Source organism: Colletotrichum abscissum (assembly GCF_030869225.1).
Source record: "Colletotrichum abscissum strain IMI 504890 chromosome Unknown Scaffold_2.1, whole genome shotgun sequence".
Lineage (NCBI taxonomy): Eukaryota > Fungi > Ascomycota > Sordariomycetes > Glomerellales > Glomerellaceae > Colletotrichum > Colletotrichum abscissum.
Window position 1 is genome coordinate 1015982 of NW_026850098.1, and position 19319 is coordinate 1035300.

The window sequence follows — 19319 nt, forward strand, 5'->3', positions numbered from 1 at the left end:
ACAAAGAGACATTCTCCAGCGGGACGGCAAACGCATGATAGATATGACTGCGCGTCACGTCTTGGGCAGCACTCGGAAAGGTCCCTCTCGCAGGGGTCGCAAACTATTGACATCCTGACCAACGTTCCACCAAGCGCGCAAACTCCACCCGCGGTGGGCAGAAGGACGGCCTCCCCAGGCTTCCCAGCCTGCTGCAGCCTCAGAATTGCAAAGACAGGCGCAGATCTATATTGCGAGCCCCGACACTAGTCCCTCAAAGACGACTTTCACGATTCAGGTACGGATGGGGATTCTGTTCGAAAGGCCCCTTTTTCCCACGGCAAGATGTCGGAATGCAACTCAAAGTGTCAACATGGCACCATAAGGTCCTAGTTTGACCCCCTGGTTCTATAGTGTTTTTTGCTTCCAAGATCCCAGAACTGGCAAACACGCGCCTAGGGCATGACTGGATTTGGACAGCGGGAATTTTGTATAATTCATGCCTGGCCCCAGCAGAAGCCTTTTGCTTCCTGGGTTGAAAAGGGAGGCCACATCACATTGCAGAGGTGAGGGGCGAAACTTGCGGACGAGAGACCACCGCAACTGCATAGCCCGCATCTTCCCACCCGGGCACTCCCCCACCACCAGCGCCAGCTCACACCATGGCGACGCCGTTCCAAGTCGAGGCTTGGACCGAGTATGCCATCGGCTTGCTCGTGCTCCTGATACGCATAGTCTATCGGACGAGACTCGTTGGGACCAATTGGGAAGGAGATGATTATTTCGCGGCCATCGCGGTGTTGTTCTGGACGGTAAGGGTGTCCTCACCCAGCGCACGACCGCTTTAAAGATAGAGTTTGGAGCTGACCCTTGGGTTTCTAGGGCGAGTTGTTGATGCTTGAGATGATCGGTGAGGATTCCGTTGACAGCCCCCTTACTTCGCGAGATCGGATCAAAATCTAACTTTCTTTCTCTCCGCTTCAGGTCGATATGGTAGCATCACCGGAATGAGCGATGCGATTGCCCTGACGCTTTCGGACCAACAAAAACAGTCAATCGTCATTGGTAGCAAATGCCTTCTGGCAGGATGGGTTCTCTACGTTACCCTGATCTGGTGCTTGAAAGCGTGCATGCTTTTTCTCTACATGAGGCTCACGTACGACCCACCAACTAGTCATCCTCCCTGTGGAAGGTTAGCTGACGTTTTGGTTGATGGGAAATAGACTTAACTTGCAGCAGCAAAAGATGGTGAAGATAACTGCCGGAGCGTGTGTTCTATGCTACGTCGCCACAGTCCTTGTCATCATGACAAAGTGCATGCCAGTACACAGGAACTGGCAGATTTATCCATACCCTGGCGGTTCGTTTCTCTCCTCGCTCGATTTTGATGGACCTCAAGTTGACTTGCGGATACAGATGCCTGTGCGCTGAACATTCCTAACTACATTGCACTGGCAATTACCAACGTCACGTATGTCCTTCCGAAGGACACCTCACAGCCCTATGACCTGTGGAAAATGTTCTGACACGGAGATAGAACCGACATGATGATTCTTTACATCCCAATACCATTGCTATGGTCTGTTCAGATGCCAACGGCCAAGTAAGTCAACTCCATGGCAAACTTAGTTTATTTTAGTTACTAATGATGGTCAGGAAAATTATTTGTTCTTTGTGGCTCTGCACAGGCGTCTTCATCATCATTGCCACGCTTCTCAGGTGCATCCTCTGCCTGCAGGATGCAAAGTCGATCAACCTAGGCACCATTTGGTCCATCAGAGAAACAGTAAGGCCCACGTTCCTCAATCCAATTTACCGTGCCCCCCCCCCCCCCTCTCCCTTTCTGATCCGGCAAACTCTGATTCCGTTCGTTCACCCCCACTGACCCCGGCTTTTTCCCACCTCGACAGTTCGTCGCAATCCTAGCCGTCAACGCCCCGGTCCTGGGTCCCTGGATCGCCAAAAACGCTTCGGCCGTGCGATCCCGCACGTCAAAGAACCGCTCCAAGACGGGCGGCCAGGAGTCGGCTAACCACATTGTCACGATTGGCGCGAAGAGCAGCAGTCATCGTCTCGATAAACTGACCAAGGATGGTCGCTCGGCGAATATGGGGTGGACCGAGATTGATAACGACAGCGAGGAGCGCATCATGAAGAGCCTACACGACGTATCGGTTTCGGCTAAGCGTTCGGACGAGGAGATTCGCAGTAATACGGGCAACATCCATGTCAAGACTACGTTTGAGATCTCGAGGATGGCGTAGGGCTTGGTTCGGCGAGAGAAAACACCACGATATCCATGTTAGATAATGTACAGTAAACGATTAGCTTGTAATTAGTGTACAAGCCCGCCTCAAAGGCGTTGGAACTTTGGTTCGTAATATGAAGAGGAACCTTGACACGTCATGGCCATGAATGTTTTTGGTGTTAGTGCGAGTCTGTGATCACATATGCGTTTTCTGGCCCTGTTCTTTAGAGCGATTGTTATCGCGTCTTGGTTTAGACCAATACTCTGGCGCCAACGCTTTTGTTCTAGCTGTGCGACCGGAACACTCCAGAATCCCACGAGTCGAGACATCCCAGGATCCGGCTTAGTGCCACTCGCTTCTGGTGCGCGGCCAAGTGATGGAACCACGTTCAACGGATGTCTTCCGCGCTATAGGTCAATACCGGCTTGCGGGGTACTCAGGTCCGCCCAGATAGGCAAACAACAGTTACAACACCCATGGAGCTGAACCGATGAAGGTTCTCGGATTTCTTGGTACTCGGTAGATGGACAGGAGGTTGAAGAAAGCGGGACTGCGGAGGGATCCACTCCGCAGGTCCGCAACACACCTGATTGGACGGAGCACAACAACACCTCGTCCTTGTATCCTGCAGGATAACATCGCGATCTCTTCCAAACCTTGGTCTTCGAATTCATGATGTGCTGTTCATGAGTAAGAATCCCGGCCACTTGATGTATCATATATGATATTTACTAAGGCTGTGATAGTTGCTGCAACCTGCTGGAGTCCTGCCAGGTCTTGTCTCCGTCCGCCAGGCTTCGTGAATCGTATAGCGCCTGAGATGACGAGCATGTACCCTTCTCATTCAGGGGCACTAGACATGGAGGTTGGTTAAAAAGCCGTCTTGGAGAACGAAACCCTCTTTCTTTATTGCTGTGGTCAGAAAACCTTCCATTTTCCAATGTCAAGTCGGGCTGTTCATTTTCCCGTTCTTTGCTTGATTCGATTCGCGTTGCACAAGACATGAAATGAAGACTATTCCTGACCATTGTGTCCGGACGCAAAACTCAGAATCTGGACCCTTTGGTGCTGGGGTGCTCTCGCCATGATCCCGGAACAGCATTATCCGGCCCTTCGGCAGATTGGCGCAACTTGGCATAACAACATTGAACCAAGCCCGGAGCTCCACTCACCAGATCCTGGAAGACCCCAAATCACCCTCTATCAATAAGCAACCACATATGCTATGATTGCAAAGATGTCTTGAACAGATTCATTAGCCGAGCTTAATGACCTTTCCCTTCGACATTCGGTACAGTTCGCCCAGAGTCTCAGAAACAGCAACACCTCGGTTTTCAGCCTTGATTAATGATTAACACATGACGCACGCCCAACGTGGCAACAGTTAGGATAAAGGCAATCGAAAGGGCGCTGATGGTCGGGCAGCGGCCCTTCCATCCCCTACTTCCACTTCAAAGGGACTCATTCGCTTCTTCCTTCCACATACACATTATGCGATTCAAAGCCAGGTCATTGAGCTTCGTGCCGCCTGAAAGGCCTTGCCCCGCTGACATGTGAATGAACAATAACTGTTCAGAGCAAAACATAAGGCCTGGAAACTGGCGCTTCAGAGACCGCGAGCCGAGTCCAAACCGCACCACAAAGTACCAAAACAGCGAGATTCAATATCAGATAGCAAGAAGCAGGTGGCCGGATCTACACAGAGACTGCCGTTGACTCACGACCGAAGAATATAGTTCTTTCTAGACCGAGCCGCAGGGGATGTCGAGAGGTTGCAGCTCCTAAGAGGCTACCGCCTGCAGGCTATCGTTATACCAACTGCCACACCAGCGACTGCCACGATACTTCGTCCGTGGTAGCTTCATATAACATTTTAATTGGAGCGATTCTCGACGAATTCAGGTTTCGTCAAGGCACCTTATTTGACCAACAGGTAGCTTATGTATCATCGATCGAGAGTGTTTTTACTTGCATGAGTTCTTTCCGATTTTTGTCTTCCAACATGCCTGGTTAGTCGGCCGAAGCGCCGCCCTACTACCGTAACGACAGTTAGGGAGGCCTATCAATCCCACGACTATACCTCTACCCAGTATAGATATCGAGCGCAGATGTAGCAATTTATTTTTCCGCCGTGTGAAGGGCTGGTCTGCATATTCGAGCAATAGTGGCCGCCAGCAAGCCTACCTTATCCAACTAGTGTAGGTCATCAAAGTCCAATCTTCACCGAAGGTTGACATATGTACACGTGTCGTGATTTAGTAAATATATAACTTTATGCCGCTCACTCATAGCTTAGGTACAATGACCACATACACATAAGTCCCTTCGGCAAAGTTGACTCCACCACTCCAACTCGCAACAATAGATTGATATTAGCATCTCAATGCAATACCTTCTAGACATCTTTCGCCGCCTGGGCTACTACACAAGACACAGCGTGAACCGTGAAAGGGAAGGACTGTAACGTCGCACGCAGGCACCATAGCCCTGAAGAAGCAGTAAGGCAGGTTCATCGAGTCAGTGAGAAACGCCAACCGAAAGAGAACACCAAACGGCGAGAAGATCCTTCCATTAGGCATTCTTAGTTGTATGAACTTGAGGATGACGACTTGAATTCTACCCCGACATGATTGTTCTTTAAAGGACAAGTCTCGCAGGATGAATGTTGATCAAAAACCGGTAAAAGACCTCGGTCCGGTAACATATCAAAGTAGTTAGAGTGGCTTCCGAGCAGACTCAATCCCAGGGATTGCAATAATGGTACAAGCCGAAGCAGAACTTCACGTGAATGTCATCTGAAGAGGCATGAAGCCAAACCTCTTTGCACAACAGACGGTCGTCCATGGCCGGCCACCAGATGACTTTCCAAGCCAGAAGATCGATCCCTCTTTCTTTGAATGGCTTCCATACGCTGAGAACTGTCGACCTGTGGTTTTCTGCCCATTCTGTAAGATCCGGGAACAAATCTTCAGGGATGCTCCAACACCAGCTTCTATTTCCAGTTCGGCCAGCTCAGCCTTTGATCCTCTTTCCAGATATTCCTTCGTTCCAATGTCTATGTTGATCAGACGAATGCCGGGGAGATGTTTTTAGATCTCAATCTTCGCGGAGTTGGTTGGCGTAAAGAAGTTATAATCGCCAACATAAACTTTGCACATGCGCTCGAGAAGTGGCTTGAGCTCTACGCTGGGATGCTCTCAAGCATCCCACGCACAGTCCCTGCAGATTTGGAATACATCTTTCTTCGGGTTGATGAAGACGAAGTTTGGGATCTTTAACCCATCTGGCGCCAGTCGATACATGAAGTAGAGTTTGCCGAGGACCATGGACCTTATCTTCCGATTGACGCTGTGTGGATTAAGGTCTGTGACAGATAGAAGGGAACCAGTCATGAGCATCTATCAAGTGGAACGAGACGCCTTGTCTATCTTCTCGTGTAATCCTAACTTCCACCATCAATGCTAGGACAAGTTTTTCAACGCCAGAAGACAACGGCCATTACCAGCCACCGTGCCAGTGACCAGGCATCATCGAAATGAGGGCCAACGATGAGAATGTATATGCGCTTAGCACTGCAGAGATCGAACCAGAGGCAGCAGCTACTTTTCATATATTCGATGAGCTGCAAATCTGCCTTACGAGCTTGCCCTCAACATTATGGATTATGACATCCTCCACGCTGAGAGTACTGATTCATCAGAAATCACTTTCGGACTAGATAGGGACGACGATATAGCTCTCGGTATGGCCAGTTGTTCTCACGGTGCTTGAGAGACGGCCAAATCGCCAGATGTTTCGGCGACTGCCCTCGATCTGGTCAGGGAACCGGCGACCAAATATGAATCCAAGGTCTCGAGGCGATTTGATTGAGGACGAACTTTAGAGGGGAGAGAATAGCAGGAGGATATTTATCAGTTGATGTAGGTGGGCGAGATGTTTTCAAGAGCCCAAGGCGGCGGCACTACCGTGGTCTAAAGTAAGCCCAAGCTAGGTAGGTACTAACCTAAGGCAAGGTGGGAGAGGTATGAACAGCACCTTCCTCCCCAGTTCCCCTACCTAAGTACCTCGGTCACATGACGGTTGGATCAGATAGCAAATTCTCAGGAAGGCGTCAACTTGTCGGGTGGGAAGGCACGACCAACGCGGTTAGAAAATGGAAGGCACCAATGGTCTCAGCGAAAACAGGCAGGAACAACCTAGACACTCAGGAGCAAAAAGAAACGACTGGAAGGCACACCTTTGATGGATAGGTAGGAGCGCTTCTGTTCTGAAGCAGATATCCGGAGGTGATTTGTTCAAACGGACCTCTTTTGTCGGGTGGCAGGGCGGTGAATCACTCTGCAGCTTCACCTGCGGCCTACCTATAGACTGTCTCACTTGATCTCTCACTCACCACGGTATATGGAGAATCTCAATCTTTCTTCATCTCACAATTTCCGCTACTTATACAAACGAACTTCTTCTTCTCTACGTTGCTCACTTTTTCTAGGAGGAAAGATCGAGGCCCTTCCTCCCATCCACCCACAGGCCTATCGCCCGTTTGCTCCTATGAAAAAGGTAGATCCAGCAAGAAACCGGTGAGACGACCATTCTATTTCCTCGTCTCTGCTCTAGCTAATTGATATCTTGCCAGATTTTGTCAACTAAGCAGCGGATCTTCCTCGACAAACCGTCCCTCTCATACCCGTAATCATGCCTCACAACAACAAGCACAAGAAGGGCCGTCAAGGCACGCGGGCTCCTAAGACCCAGTCCCCCAAGACCATCTCCCTGTCAAAGGGTCTCCAGCCTACTCCTCCTGGCAAGACCGGACCGGCTTCTCTACCCATGGACATTGTCCTGCTCATTATCGACGCCCTCATCAACGATGCCGCCTCCAAGGAGGTGTGCTTAAACTGGGGCATCGCATACAAGCAAGACACTGCCTCGAAGCTCGTCCTTACCGATATGAACATGAGCGATTCGGACCACGTCAAAGCCATGAAGCGACGATTCTCTCGCATCCGAATGGCCTCCCAGCTGAACCAAAAGTCCCGCGCCCTCGTCCATCAGACGTACCGCCGCCTTCCCAGAGCCAGAATGAGCCCGGCCGGAATGGCTGTCGGCTTTCAAATGACGGCTTGGGTCCTTCCCTCCATCGATGACTTCGTCGTGGCCTTTGTCTTCCTGGGCGGACATGCCGCGGTCCTCGAGCGTTACGCCGACTTCCTCGGCATGGCGCTCCACCTGCCTACTCCCGCGGGACTTCAGTTCATGGAATGCATCCAGAAGTTCAAAATCATGCTCCCCCAGGGCCTAGACAAGCACGTTCACGCTGCCATGGTGCTCCCCAACCTTAAGGAGCTTTACTTGGCCTTTGCGATGATCCCCATATTTGGCCCGCCCCGTCCCCGTCCCGTCAAGCACGCCGGCATCGTCCCTCTTCGCCGTACCGACTACGGAGACTTGGCTGACTGGATGATCATGCACAAGAAGAACGACAGTAATCTCTGCAACATCTTCGAGAAGAAGGGCACTAAGGTGTACGCTTGGGACTGCGAGATTCGGAAGGCGGTCTTTGAGATACTTCTCACCGAGAAAGATGTTCGCTTGCGCACCTTGAGTTCGCCCAATTGTCCTGCTGACTGCGAATGCCGTAAGATCGGCGAGTCTCAAGCTTCTGCGGCTTCTACTTGAAGTCGCCGCAGGAGTAACTCCGACGTCACAGATGGGGTACTCAAATTTGGTTGCGATTCAGGCGGGTTAGCGTACACAGGTACTTTAGCTAGTAGGCAAAAGGATTTCATCCCCTTGTATTCAAAGAGCTGCGATAGGAGGCACGGGATGTTGTTGCAATGCGATGGTGGACATGGAGATAGCCCTCGCTGCTCTCCCTATCTGTTTAGATAATCCTCAACAATTCAAGCATCACACTGTCCGCCCTTTGAAGTAAGCTACTCATTTTTATTTCTTGCCCCGTGACAGAGTGCTATATAACTGCAGAGAACCCCCTCACGCTTCAGCAGCGGGAGCAGCGGGCGGAGCTGCAGGCGTCGCCGGCTGAGCTTCCGGAGCAGCAGCTGGAGGCTGGGCAGCCGGCTGTCCCTCGGCAGGCGGCGGCGTCGCTTGCTGCTGGCCGTTACCCTTTCCCTTGCCTTGTCTTTGAGCACCGCCAGGGCTGATGTTGATACCTGATATGACTATCGTCAGTAAAGGTCAAAAATAAAAGGTGAAACCGAGACGTCTTACCAGACTTGCCGCCGACGGATGTGCTGCCGTCGCTACCCTTTGTGATACCGAGATTGCCTCCGACTGGTGTCTACTGTTAGCCATCAAGAAAGATGTGGTGCCGTGTCGAGAGCTTACTGTTCTGAGCTTGGCCATCAGTACCGAGGGTGATGCCGGCATTGTCCTTGAACTGCTCAGATTCCTTCACTGCCTTCGGCTGTCCCTCAGCAGCTCCTTCGGCAGGCTTTGCTCCTTCGGCGGGCTTTGCTCCCTCCGCAGGCTTCGCCCCCTCAGCAGGTGCGGCTCCTCCAGCAGGTTTGGCTCCCTCGGCAGCATTCGCAGGCGGAGCCTCGCCAGCCGGCTTAGCCTCCCCGAGCCCGGCGCCGGCACCCTTCCGTTGAGCTTCCTTCGCGGCTTCATTGGCCTTTGCAGCCTCACCAGGGTTCGCTCCGAGTCCCTGCTCAGCCTTGGCAGCTTCACCCGGGTTGGCTCCCGGACCGCCCTCGCCCTTTTGCTTTCCACCACCGGCAGCAGCCCCAGCACCAGCACCAGCCTTTTGTCCCTCGCCACCAGCAGCTTTACCCGGCGCAGCGGCCCCCTCGCCAGCATTAGCAGTGCCGTTGTTCTTCTTCTTGCCGTTCGCCGCGTTCAGGAAAGCGTCCAACGCGCTGTTGCCGGTTCCTCCGTTGTTGCCCTTGCCTCCAGTGGTCCCGACGTTGCCGCCGCCGAGGTTGATGCCGCCAATGGTCAGGCCGGCGTTGTTGTTGGCGGTCCTGTTACCGGCGACATTGGTGCCGGGCTGACCCGCCGTGGCCTGGCCGTTGCTGTTGCCTTTGCCTTTGCCACCTAGTTGAAGACCTCCGGCGCCGCCAATGCTGATGCCGCCGTTTTCGAAGCTGATTTGTCTCTTTTCGACTGTGGGCTTCTCGACTTCTTGCCTTACGAGGACCGCGGCGCGGCCGGCGACGCTACCCTATGGGAATGAGCCGTGTCAGAGACCGTAATGGAAGAATTGGAATGGTTACCAAGACATGATCTGATCTCTTGGTTGTACTGAAGTGCTTGGACAGGATGGCTTACGGAGAACAACTTTGACTGCCCTTCTTGGCGATCACAGAGCCCAGTCTCGCCAAGCGCCAAGAGGGCGATGGCCACCATGGACGAGAAACGCATCTTTTATAAGACTAATCAAGGAAAGACAAGAAAGAGAAGTTTGATAAGTGTGAAGTTCGGGCTGCGCAGCAGCAAGGAATGTGATGAAATGAATTAAAAGAGTAAACCACGAAGCATCAAGCTTCAATTCTATTCAGACGGGAAAAGACAAGAACGACAACAATCAAGAACCAAGTGACAGACGAGATGAAGTGATGAACAGTCTGGGGAAAAGAGGAAAAGAGGGAACCGGTCACTTACAGTCCCACACATCACCCAAAAGAGGAACGATAATAAGGGAACGACATATGGAATCGGATGTCGTCAGAAGTGCGTTTCCCCAATGTCCGCAATACAAGAACATGCTTACTTTGGACTAGGCTAGCCAGTTCTACCGTCCCCGTGTTTGGCAGGGTGACGTGGACGTGAACCCGGCCCGTAGAACGTGGTATCGAGATTTGCCTTGAGCCGCATGAAGCTCTATTTACTAGTGCAACAGGGACTCGCCTTGGGTGCTCGGGCCCTACGAGAGGGGGATCTTTTTCCAAAACCTTCAACTTTAGGCGTGTTGTACGCCGATCCAACTTGCCGGGTATGGAGGAAACCCTGCAACCGCGGTGGGAAGACAGAAAAGTAGGCAAGATCCAGGGGAGAGATGCTATTAAAACGCACGTCAAGTTGGAGGATGTGGCTAGAATCGTCGCCAAACACTGAGCCAGGCCGGCACGGCATGGCTGGCGCACATGAGGTGGGATCGGTTTTGAGTGACATCGGACGGCGCCGCAAGTGGTACCGTCTCCACCATCTCGGCACGGCTTGGCGTCACGGAGCTGCGGCAGCGCGGGCTATTATTGGCGTCGCCGGGGTTGCTTGTTGTTTCTGTGTTTTGCAACTCTCGCAAGTTTCCGGGCGTGCAGTCATGAGGCCTGAAATTACGTTTAGCGAGACCAAAATGTTCTTGATTTTTTGATGGTATCTTTTTTTTATGGTTGTCATGAGACATTTAGACATTAATAAGTAAAGCGCATACACACAAAGAGAAAAGGAAGACGCGATAAACTTGATGTGGGATGAGTTGAGGGCTTCAAGGGGAGGAGGGTACTGAAGTGATGTCGAATATCGACCTTCACTTCGTAACCTCTGTTCCATTTTTTTTTCTCTGTTGCCCAGAAAGTATTACACCAAACCACCAACGTCCAAGAAAGTTTTTTGCCTCAAAGGAGACGACGCAAGCTGCAACAACCCCCGATTTTCCTCCCGGTTGTCCGTTTCCCGGTTTCGACCCCGAAATTCACGTCAAGGCCGTTTGTTAATTAGTCGTGGAGAGTCTTGTCAGTGTAAATTGTCATGTTAGGTCACACTAACACTTGCAAGCACCAGTCGGGGCCAGCTCTAAAGGCAGGTAGGTGGTACGGTAAATGGTAGTCACCTCCTCGTCGTGCTTGGCGCTGAAGGAGCCGGTCGGGTAGGGAGCGCCGGTGGCCTCGGGGTGGTGAGGGGGCTTGGTGAGAGTTACGGGGTGATGGTAGTCTGAGGCCCAGCCAATGGTGTCAGGACAAGTGCCATGGAAGACGGGGGCATCGGGAGTGGTGGCCGGGACGGCGGCGGTGGTCGTGATGAAGCTGCTCTGGGCCGCCGAGAAACCGCCCGTCGCCGTCGCGGTGGAGTTCTTGGAAAGGGTCTTGCTCACCGTGACAGTGACGGTGCTCGGCGGCGCGCAGGCGGAGGGCGAAGCCGGGGGCAGCGTGGTGGGATCGGTGCAGTCGGATCCGGTGACGGAGAACTTGGGCGTCTGCGCGTAGATCACGTAGACGTTGGTGCCGTTGATGGCGTTGCTGTTTGTTTGGATTTCGGGTCAGCCACATAACTCCCCCCTCACCCTGCACTTCAATCTTATTTGACCCCCTGTTCTCTTTCTTTCTGTTTTGGAGTGGTTCACTCCGCTTTTTCTTTGAAATGACCGTTGCAGTGCATGACTCGTCAGATTCTTACCCCTGCCCAGAACAGGCTAATCGGGGCACAGTTCAGGGGTAGAAATGGGAATTCGAGACCGCAAAGGGTCAAGAGTCAAGACAACTCGACAAAAGAGAAGAAGGAAAAAAGGTCGTAAGAGGCAGAGACAGAACGACAAACAAAAGAAAGAGAATGTCTCACAATTGGTAACCGTCAGAGTTGAGGGTGGAGCAGGGAACGTCGATGGAGGCAGAGCCGGCGGCGGTCTCGAGGTCCTGGGCCAAGAGGACGTAGGAAGGAGGCCAGTTGACAAAGTTGACGAGGAAGACGCTGAAGGTCGACGGGTCCGTGTCGACCGTGTTCCACGACAGCTCGTAGCTCTTGCCCTTGGCGACGGTGGAGTTGGCCGAGGGGCTGGTGAACTCGATGGCGGAAACCAGAGGGGCCGCGAGGGCGAGGGCAACGGAGAAGTAACGCATTTTTGGTGGAGTTTTTTTCGGATCCGGATAGTATTAAAAGAGTGACTGGGATCGGTGAGGGAGCAAGAGGGAAAACCTGAGAGTCCGGTGGAAGTTTAGGGGGGGCATCGCGGCCATTATGTGCTCTTTGGGAGGTCGAGGATTCGGGAAATTGCCCATAGGCATCAGCTGCGTCCGCGCCGCAAAAGGGGTGGAGTCAACCCCGGATCCTCTCGGCCGTGAAATCTCCATCGAACGACGCGGAGCCCAGGGCCCAAGGCAAAAGGCAAGTTCGTATTATCGTCCACGGCGCGCCTCGGCGTTGGCAAGCCGCCTACATGGAGAGTCAGAGATTCTTACTCGCAAGGGGGCTGTCCGGTGCCAGTTGGGCGGTTCACGATGGCGGGCATGTCACTCAAGACAGGACCGTGGCACGGATGGTACTTCTTGGAGCGGTTAGAGTGGCCTCACGTAGCGTCAGCCTAAGCGAGAGCATTTAAGCAGTTTGCGGCACAGTTTAGCCCGGCTTTGCTGCTCGGCCTCTGGTGGCTGCTTGGTTCACCACTTTCTGGTGTGGTTTGTCTGTTGGTGTTTTGAGGGGAAAAGGGGGAATTGCTGGCCTAAAACGGACGGCTGACTGCTTCACAAGTTCATCTGTTCCCAGTCTATTGGGCGCCCGAGAAGTCGGCAGGGGCTTCGATTGGGCGTGTGCGGCGCTGCGCCAGGAACTCCTTTTTCTCACGACCAGTCCCTGTTCCTGAATGGTTCCTGACGGTTCCTGAATCCTACTCAATCTCAACCTTTAGGCGCCATCCCGCGATCCTCCAGGCAATTTTAGGTGTGTTCCTGCTTCCAATCGAGCCAACTTCCCAATTTATGGCGGCCGACTTTTTACCAGCTCCTTTGCGGCGTGGTGCGCGTGGCGTCAATCTAATTCAACAAAGCAAACGATTCAGTCTGACTCTCACCGTGGTGCACTTGCACCGATCCGGCCGTCGCCCATGTCAGGACTTTCGAAAGTTCGTCCGCGCCGCAATCTCAACATCCTCTACGACAGCGGTTCGCTGCTTGTTTCCTTTCTCTCCCAGTTCGAACAACCAAAGTCTCCGCAGGAGCCGCAGGATGGGAAATTGGAAAGACGTATGATGGATGAGCCTACGGGCGAAAGCAGCAGGAGATTCGTTTGCCACTGGACGTGGGGTCTTGCCAATGTCGTTCGGATCGACTTCGTGAAAGGTGAAACAGGATTTCAATGACTTATTAACAACAGCAGATGGGAAATAGGGATCCAGCGCATTTTCCTTCTGCTGGATCTCATTTCCTCTCCAAGAGCGGGTTCAACGAGAAAACGCGTCTCAGACTGGAACAAACGCGAGGTGGGCTTTCGGAGCCTGCGGGCCCACGATCCGCTATAAGAAAAGGAGGGGTTGCCTTTGTTCCGCCTTGGCGAATGAGGCAAATTTGGGGCATGATGGGATTCACAAGCAAGACATGCGCCGCACAATGTGTCAATTGCAACATCAATCATGAGCGGCTCGCCGCTGTGTATACGATGGTGAGAGTCAGTTTGTGTCACCTACACACATCGACGGAGAAGTGCAGCGATTGTTGAGGTCTGCGCACTTCCATCACACTTATTCGCGTCGTAGCGAGATTCGACGAGGTCGAAAGAACCAACCACAGAGTGCTGAAGCGCCAAGATCCACGGTCATCAACGCCTAAATAGTCCAAGTGAACTCGTGGCTGACTGCAGGAGACAAGCACATGACCCCTTCTCCCACCACGAACAAGCTTAAACTATTCTCGACAGCTAGAGGCCACCGTCTGCCAAACCATGCTGTTCCAACCAAGGGAAGTGGGAAACGCTCGTGCATCCTTTCTTCTTGCACCCAGTCATTTCGTCTGAAAAATTGGTTGGCACGGGTAAAGAAATGATCTCATCTGTTCAGCCGATGATGGGGAGCTTGGCTATCCTCATTGTCTGTTGACTCTGTTTGACCTCGACCGGTGGGATGCGCATCAATTCCGACTCTCGACTCGTGAATACCATCACCAGCCTAGTATGTTGTGTAATTCAACGACATACATATGTCTTCCTTCATACCTCTCAGAGACATCCCGTAATGTAGTTTGCTTTTAATTTAAATATGCGATGACCAGTGAGAAAAGGTGCCCATGTATCTCTATGAACGATGTGGTGGGACAGTCCATACAAACTTCCTTCCATGCATCCAAGTCCTCGTTGCACTACTCCAATCGGGCGGGAGCATTCCAAAATCAGTTGATTGGATAGCTACGATGATGATCGAGAAAATTAGATGACTAGGTTGGCAAAAATGCAAAAGATAACTCCTCGACGGGGAATTGAACCCCGGTCCCCTGCGAATCGTTGGCATTTCAATGACAAGCAGATATCCTCACCACTAGACTATCGGGGATTGGTGGATGTTGACATCCAGTGATAGTTGGTTGGGATCGAATGCCACTAGCAGCCCTGAGTAGGATTTACGTGTCCGTGCGCAGGGCTCCCCTAGCCGGCTCCGTTCACGCTGCATCCTCAGCATCGTCCCCAGGAAGTTCAAACAACAAGCATACTATTTTCAAGCTGCAAAGTTACGTCCATCCTTGTTCTATACATGTTCGATTGTAAAGCGCCATGTGTTTGGGGTAGGTGTCGGGCCTGCCTAAAGGATGCCTAAGGGCTGCTCGCAAACGAACCCATGTCTCCTAAAATACAGCATTTAGATATCCAGGGTGGACGAACAGCGATTTGATTGCGCGCCATGGGAATCGGTTTAGACTTGCGACTTCAGAGAACTGGGATATGTCGAGGAAGAAAGAAACGTTCTGAATGCATCGCGATCGCAAATCGCAAATTATCTGAGACGTAGAGCTTTAGCTTCTTCAATGTTTCCAATACAGGTCTCGAGACGCCGGTAACTTGAGAAGCAGTGATCTCGTTGATGTTTCTCACGGGTCTGGAGAAGCCTGACGACCTTTCTGCCGTTTTCTCGGAGGCGAATGGGATGATCCTGATGACTTGGGTGACTCTGGTGATTTAGGCGATCCTGGTGATTTTGACGGCTCAGGCGATTCGGCTGATTCAAGTGGAGGACTCGAACTTGCCTCCCCCTGACTTTCTTCGTCATTCGCGATCTGTAGTGGTTTCCGAGCATATACAACATGCCTAAAAACATGTTATCATCAACTATTGAAAACGGTGAGTGCTCATGATCATCAAAATGGAAAGGACCTACACATTCCAATATGCGTGGTACCACGTCTTTGCCAAGTCTTTCCGAACGTCATCGCACAATTTTAAGACCTCTTCCCTTGTCCAACCCATGACGCGCGTAAGAAGACCCAAAGTCAGTGCCTCTATGCCCATGTCGAGATTGAGAACCATCCACCTCCCAATTTCTTTGAACCTCTTGTCTTTGGGCCACGTGTTCAAGGGCCAGATGAATTTCTCGGTTACAATGTCAACGAATCCGGCGTCCTCGATGACTTTGGTGTACTTCGATGGACTCTCGATCGAACGTCCACACTGCTCGCCTGCTTGCGCCATCAGGTCATGCCATCTTCGCAGTGCCGATTCTTCGGGAACGCTGCCGTCATCACAGCCCATTGGAAGGACGAAACCACCGGCTTCGAACCAACCACCAGGTGTCAGATTGCTGCCAAAAGTCTTAGTGAGTTATCCATACTCGGTATCCTTGCTAAACAACTCGAGAAGCCATACTCGTATATCTCTTGAATAATCAGCTTCGGATCAGCAAACGATCCTTCCATTGTCCGGCAGAAGATGAAGTCGAATGGCTCATGCCAGGCCCACGGCTTTTCCAAGTCGTCAATCTCAAATTTGCAGTTAGGAGGAGCCCTGTTTGATCCATTAGATCGTATGAAAACAAAACAAAACGAGAGGTTGTACCACGAAGGTTGAATGGGACTCAAGTCAACACCAATGACCTAATTCCAACTTAGTCTGAGCGTATCAGGAAGTAGTCAGGTATCAAACCTCAGCATCCTTAAATTCGTTCGCTTTAAAACGTGACGTATTAGCCGGGGCTAAAATCAGAGATACTGTGCATGAAAGCCACTCACCAAAAGCTATGGCCCACACGCCCGTCCCAGTGCCCATGTCCAGAACACGCTTCGCTGTTTGGTGAGCTGGGCAAACCGCTAATTTACCTTCGAGAGTGAGAGTCCAGATAAGGTGCTGAAAGTCTGCACCATACGACATGAGCATATATGAGTCGCTTCTGCTCTGCACAGCATGTAATTTGTTTGGGATTGAATGTCACACTCACTTAGCCGGTCATTTTCCCACTACACGGGTACAATTAGCGCTTGCTCATAGAGAACTGCATCACTATGGCACTATCAGAGGCACACTTACTTGGTCGTTCGGATATTGGTACTCTGTGCCTCCAGTCAGCAATTTTAAGCATATTGATATGGCAGACAATCAATGCCATAGAGTACGAACTTCCGGCGCTGACGGAGTGGTAGGTGCGACCATTTTCGTGTTCGCTCTCCCAAACTCTTGATTTTGCCGATGAGTCCGAACTCAAAGACTCTGCTTCATCGAAGAGCTGTTCAATAAGGAAGAAGTATTCAGCAAAACATCGGAGCTAGAGCACAAGACAGTCCGCAAATAGACAGGGATAGGATTCTCTCACGTCTTCTTCTTCCAAGTCATCGTCGGCATCGAACACAGCTAACTGCTGCTGCCGTGGTTGCTGCTTCTCCTGTAATATTCATGTTAATACGTCAATATAACCGATTGGCAACCAGCCCTCTCCCAAAGAGCTGGCGAAAGTTCGGTCTCAAGGGGTGGGGGTTTGCTTTCCTCTCCATCTCCGTCGGTTGGGGGCTGATCGTTTGCAAGCATGGTACGACTCAGAATGTCGCTTGTCGAATACTTAAGGCAGATTATAATTACTTGTTCACGCTTTCTCGTGGCTGTCGAAATTGGGGCGAGAAGTCTTTCTGGGTAGCTAGACTGCCAGAGGACCCCAACGAGCATGAGAAAGCCGGGTAATTGCAACGAACAAAGAACATCACAAAAGTGACAGGTTCTATTTGGCGACCCCGGCTCTTTTGACTGTTGGTGGCGGAGGCAATCGCGCCACCCAAACGCATGTTGGACCGTTGCTTTGCTTGCCTGCAGTGCACCAACGGCACCAACAGGCGCTTCGCGGTTGGTTCGACATTCTGCACGCAGCATCCAAGAGAGAATCCCTGTGACCCCCAAAAAACTGACGAATGTGATAGGATGAAGAACGTGAACACTGGGTGATGCCTGCGTCGGACCAACTTGACATGCAGCCGAGATGGTCCCCCTTGTCATCAGCCACGCCGGGCCGGATCACATTCCCTGCTTTTTACCAGCGGACACTCCTCTTTCCCGACTTGGTCTTCACATCCCTCTCTATTTCATTTCAGCTCAGCGTCTGCTGTAATGTTGGAAATTCTGCCGCGTGGTGCGGCAGGTCACTCCGGAGGTGCTGACCCTGCACATGTCCGTGTGACAGTAGGTATGAAAGAGTTTCCTAAGCTGATATTCGAATGTATGATTGGCTACTTAGACGCGATGTGAACACCAAACATGATAGTGCATAAAGTTGAGCAAACATCAATCAGCGTTTATCAGCCCTCCGCGTGAGTGGCAAGCTTATGATCGCCAGTGAGGATGCCAACATCATCGATCCAGTGTACAATATCAACGGCGCAAACCGACTGAGGCCGTACCCACGTGTCAAAGGTCCCATCACCAGCGATGCAGAGATCGGGCCCGTCAGAATATTGCCGACACCTTTACCAAAGGCCATGAAACTGTACACGTGCCCCGGGTCTTCTGAGAGGGCCGATCCGAACTTGTTCCATAGACAAGGAAACCCGCCCGTCGCCAGTCCGAACACCACTGAGAAGGAAAGTAAAGGTGCAAGGGACGAGGCAAAGCCCCAGATGGCAAAGGTCGCAACTGCAGCAACAAATGAGGAGGCGAAGACGAGAACGAGCACGTTATTGACGCGGTCTGTGATGTAGCCGAGGGCCAGCTGACCAAAGATCGTGGATAGATTGTTCGCCGCTAGAATCAGCGCACCCATCGTCCCCGAGAAGCCCAACGATGTTGCGTATGTCGGTAGATAGAGAGCGGGGATGTAATATCCGAGAGCTTCGAGGAAGTTGGTCATGGCAAAGCAATAAAACAGTGGCCTTTTGAAAAATCTGAAATCGCCTTTCTTTAGCGTGCCCCGCCTTGAGGCAGGAAGCCGTCCTTTGATGAAAGGGATCATGGGAAGCAAGGTGACAAATTGTGCCACAGCCATGGCGCGTAACGTTGTCTGATAACCATATTTTGCAAGGAGTGACTCGAGAAGGAACGGCAAACCAACACCACTACACCCAGCACCGGTCGACATGATTCCGTATGCAAGACCTCTGCGTTCGATAAACCACTCATTGAGCATTCGAAGAAGTGGATAGTTGACGAATAAGAAGGCAAAACCGTAGAGGAACCCCTGGGTTGCGATGAGTGCAGGCACTGAAGTCGAAAAAGAGGCGGCCAGAAGGGATAAGGCGCATCCCGACCAGCCAATGATGATTATGTATCGTTGCCATGCCTGGAATCGTGCTGCCAAGGGCGTTGCGAGTGGTCCACCGAGGTAGTAAACACTGGTGGTAACGGTTCCAATGACGGCAATATTTGGATCATGTTTGAGGGCAGGGTGTTTTGAGTAGTAGTCTTGAAAGACGCCATGTGACAGCGGGAAGCCTAGATACCCGTGTAAGTATTCAAAATTAAGCTTCTGAAGTTTCGACCTGCGACGGACATACCCCAGAGAACGGCTTCAGCAACAAACGACGCAAGTATGAAGAGCCAAGCAGACGACCCTTTGTCTACAGCGAGGCTAGGCCGACTCGAGGCTTCAACATGGGTTTCTATCTCCCCACGGCGGACGGTCTCAAGGCTCACGGTCTCGGAGTGAACAGACATTTCGTGGGTAGACTCTGAGAGCATGTAAAGATCTGGAACTATAGGAGAGAGAGAGAATACCGTCATGCGTCAGATGATATTCCAGTCAGCTCATATACGGCTTTCCAACTGCTCAACTGCTCAATCAATGTGTTTGCTACATGCTGGCGGTTGGCTTGTGCTCATATCGGAATATCATACCACTGGTCTGATGCAGGGTAAAGGCTAAATCGGCCTGCACTATGCACGCAGACCAAAGAGGTTCCTTGTATTCAACGAGATATTTGCGCGGTTTTCTTGCTGCTGTGGAAAAAGGCGATCACTTGCTTGCGCGATATG

The 19319-nt window shown here is 51.8% G+C and overlaps 6 protein-coding genes across 6 annotated transcripts; 2 read left to right on the plus strand and 4 right to left on the minus strand.

The window, feature by feature from the left end:
* Nucleotides 1-641: 641 nt before the first annotated feature.
* Nucleotides 642-2243, plus strand: CABS01_01030 (uncharacterized protein; the record flags this gene model as incomplete). The annotated part of the gene is made up of 8 exons (XM_060534410.1): nucleotides 642-791; nucleotides 862-889; nucleotides 964-1135; nucleotides 1203-1339; nucleotides 1396-1450; nucleotides 1517-1582; nucleotides 1636-1765; nucleotides 1890-2243. 8 exons carry the CDS (start codon nucleotides 642-644, stop codon nucleotides 2241-2243), a joined length of 1092 nt encoding a protein of 363 aa, XP_060401488.1.
* A 4677-nt stretch (nucleotides 2244-6920) lies between these two features.
* On the plus strand, nucleotides 6921-7904 carry CABS01_01031 (uncharacterized protein; the record flags this gene model as incomplete). The annotated part of the gene is made up of 1 exon (XM_060534411.1): nucleotides 6921-7904. The coding sequence occupies one exon, from the start codon at nucleotides 6921-6923 to the stop codon at nucleotides 7902-7904; it is 984 nt and encodes a 327-aa protein (XP_060401489.1).
* Nucleotides 7905-8219: 315 nt separating this feature from the next.
* CABS01_01032 (uncharacterized protein) lies at nucleotides 8220-9608 on the minus strand (the record flags this gene model as incomplete). The annotated part of the gene is made up of 4 exons (XM_060534412.1): nucleotides 8220-8398; nucleotides 8457-8519; nucleotides 8574-9408; nucleotides 9516-9608. The coding sequence occupies 4 exons, from the start codon at nucleotides 9606-9608 to the stop codon at nucleotides 8220-8222; spliced, it is 1170 nt and encodes a 389-aa protein (XP_060401490.1).
* A 1339-nt stretch (nucleotides 9609-10947) lies between these two features.
* On the minus strand, nucleotides 10948-12019 carry CABS01_01033 (extracellular proline-serine rich protein; the record flags this gene model as incomplete). Its single annotated transcript, XM_060534413.1, has 2 exons — nucleotides 10948-11422; nucleotides 11742-12019. The coding sequence occupies 2 exons, from the start codon at nucleotides 12017-12019 to the stop codon at nucleotides 10948-10950; spliced, it is 753 nt and encodes a 250-aa protein (XP_060401491.1).
* Nucleotides 12020-14968: 2949 nt separating this feature from the next.
* On the minus strand, nucleotides 14969-16632 carry CABS01_01034 (methyltransferase domain-containing protein; the record flags this gene model as incomplete). Its single annotated transcript, XM_060534414.1, has 8 exons — nucleotides 14969-15185; nucleotides 15256-15675; nucleotides 15741-15967; nucleotides 16017-16039; nucleotides 16103-16156; nucleotides 16309-16327; nucleotides 16398-16420; nucleotides 16488-16632. Coding segments are annotated over 8 exons (1128 nt in total), but the record flags the coding sequence as incomplete, so codon positions are not given.
* A 1008-nt stretch (nucleotides 16633-17640) lies between these two features.
* Nucleotides 17641-19001, minus strand: CABS01_01035 (major facilitator superfamily transporter; the record flags this gene model as incomplete). Its single annotated transcript, XM_060534415.1, has 2 exons — nucleotides 17641-18779; nucleotides 18842-19001. 2 exons carry the CDS (start codon nucleotides 18999-19001, stop codon nucleotides 17641-17643), a joined length of 1299 nt encoding a protein of 432 aa, XP_060401493.1.
* Between the last annotated feature and the right edge of the window lie 318 nt (nucleotides 19002-19319).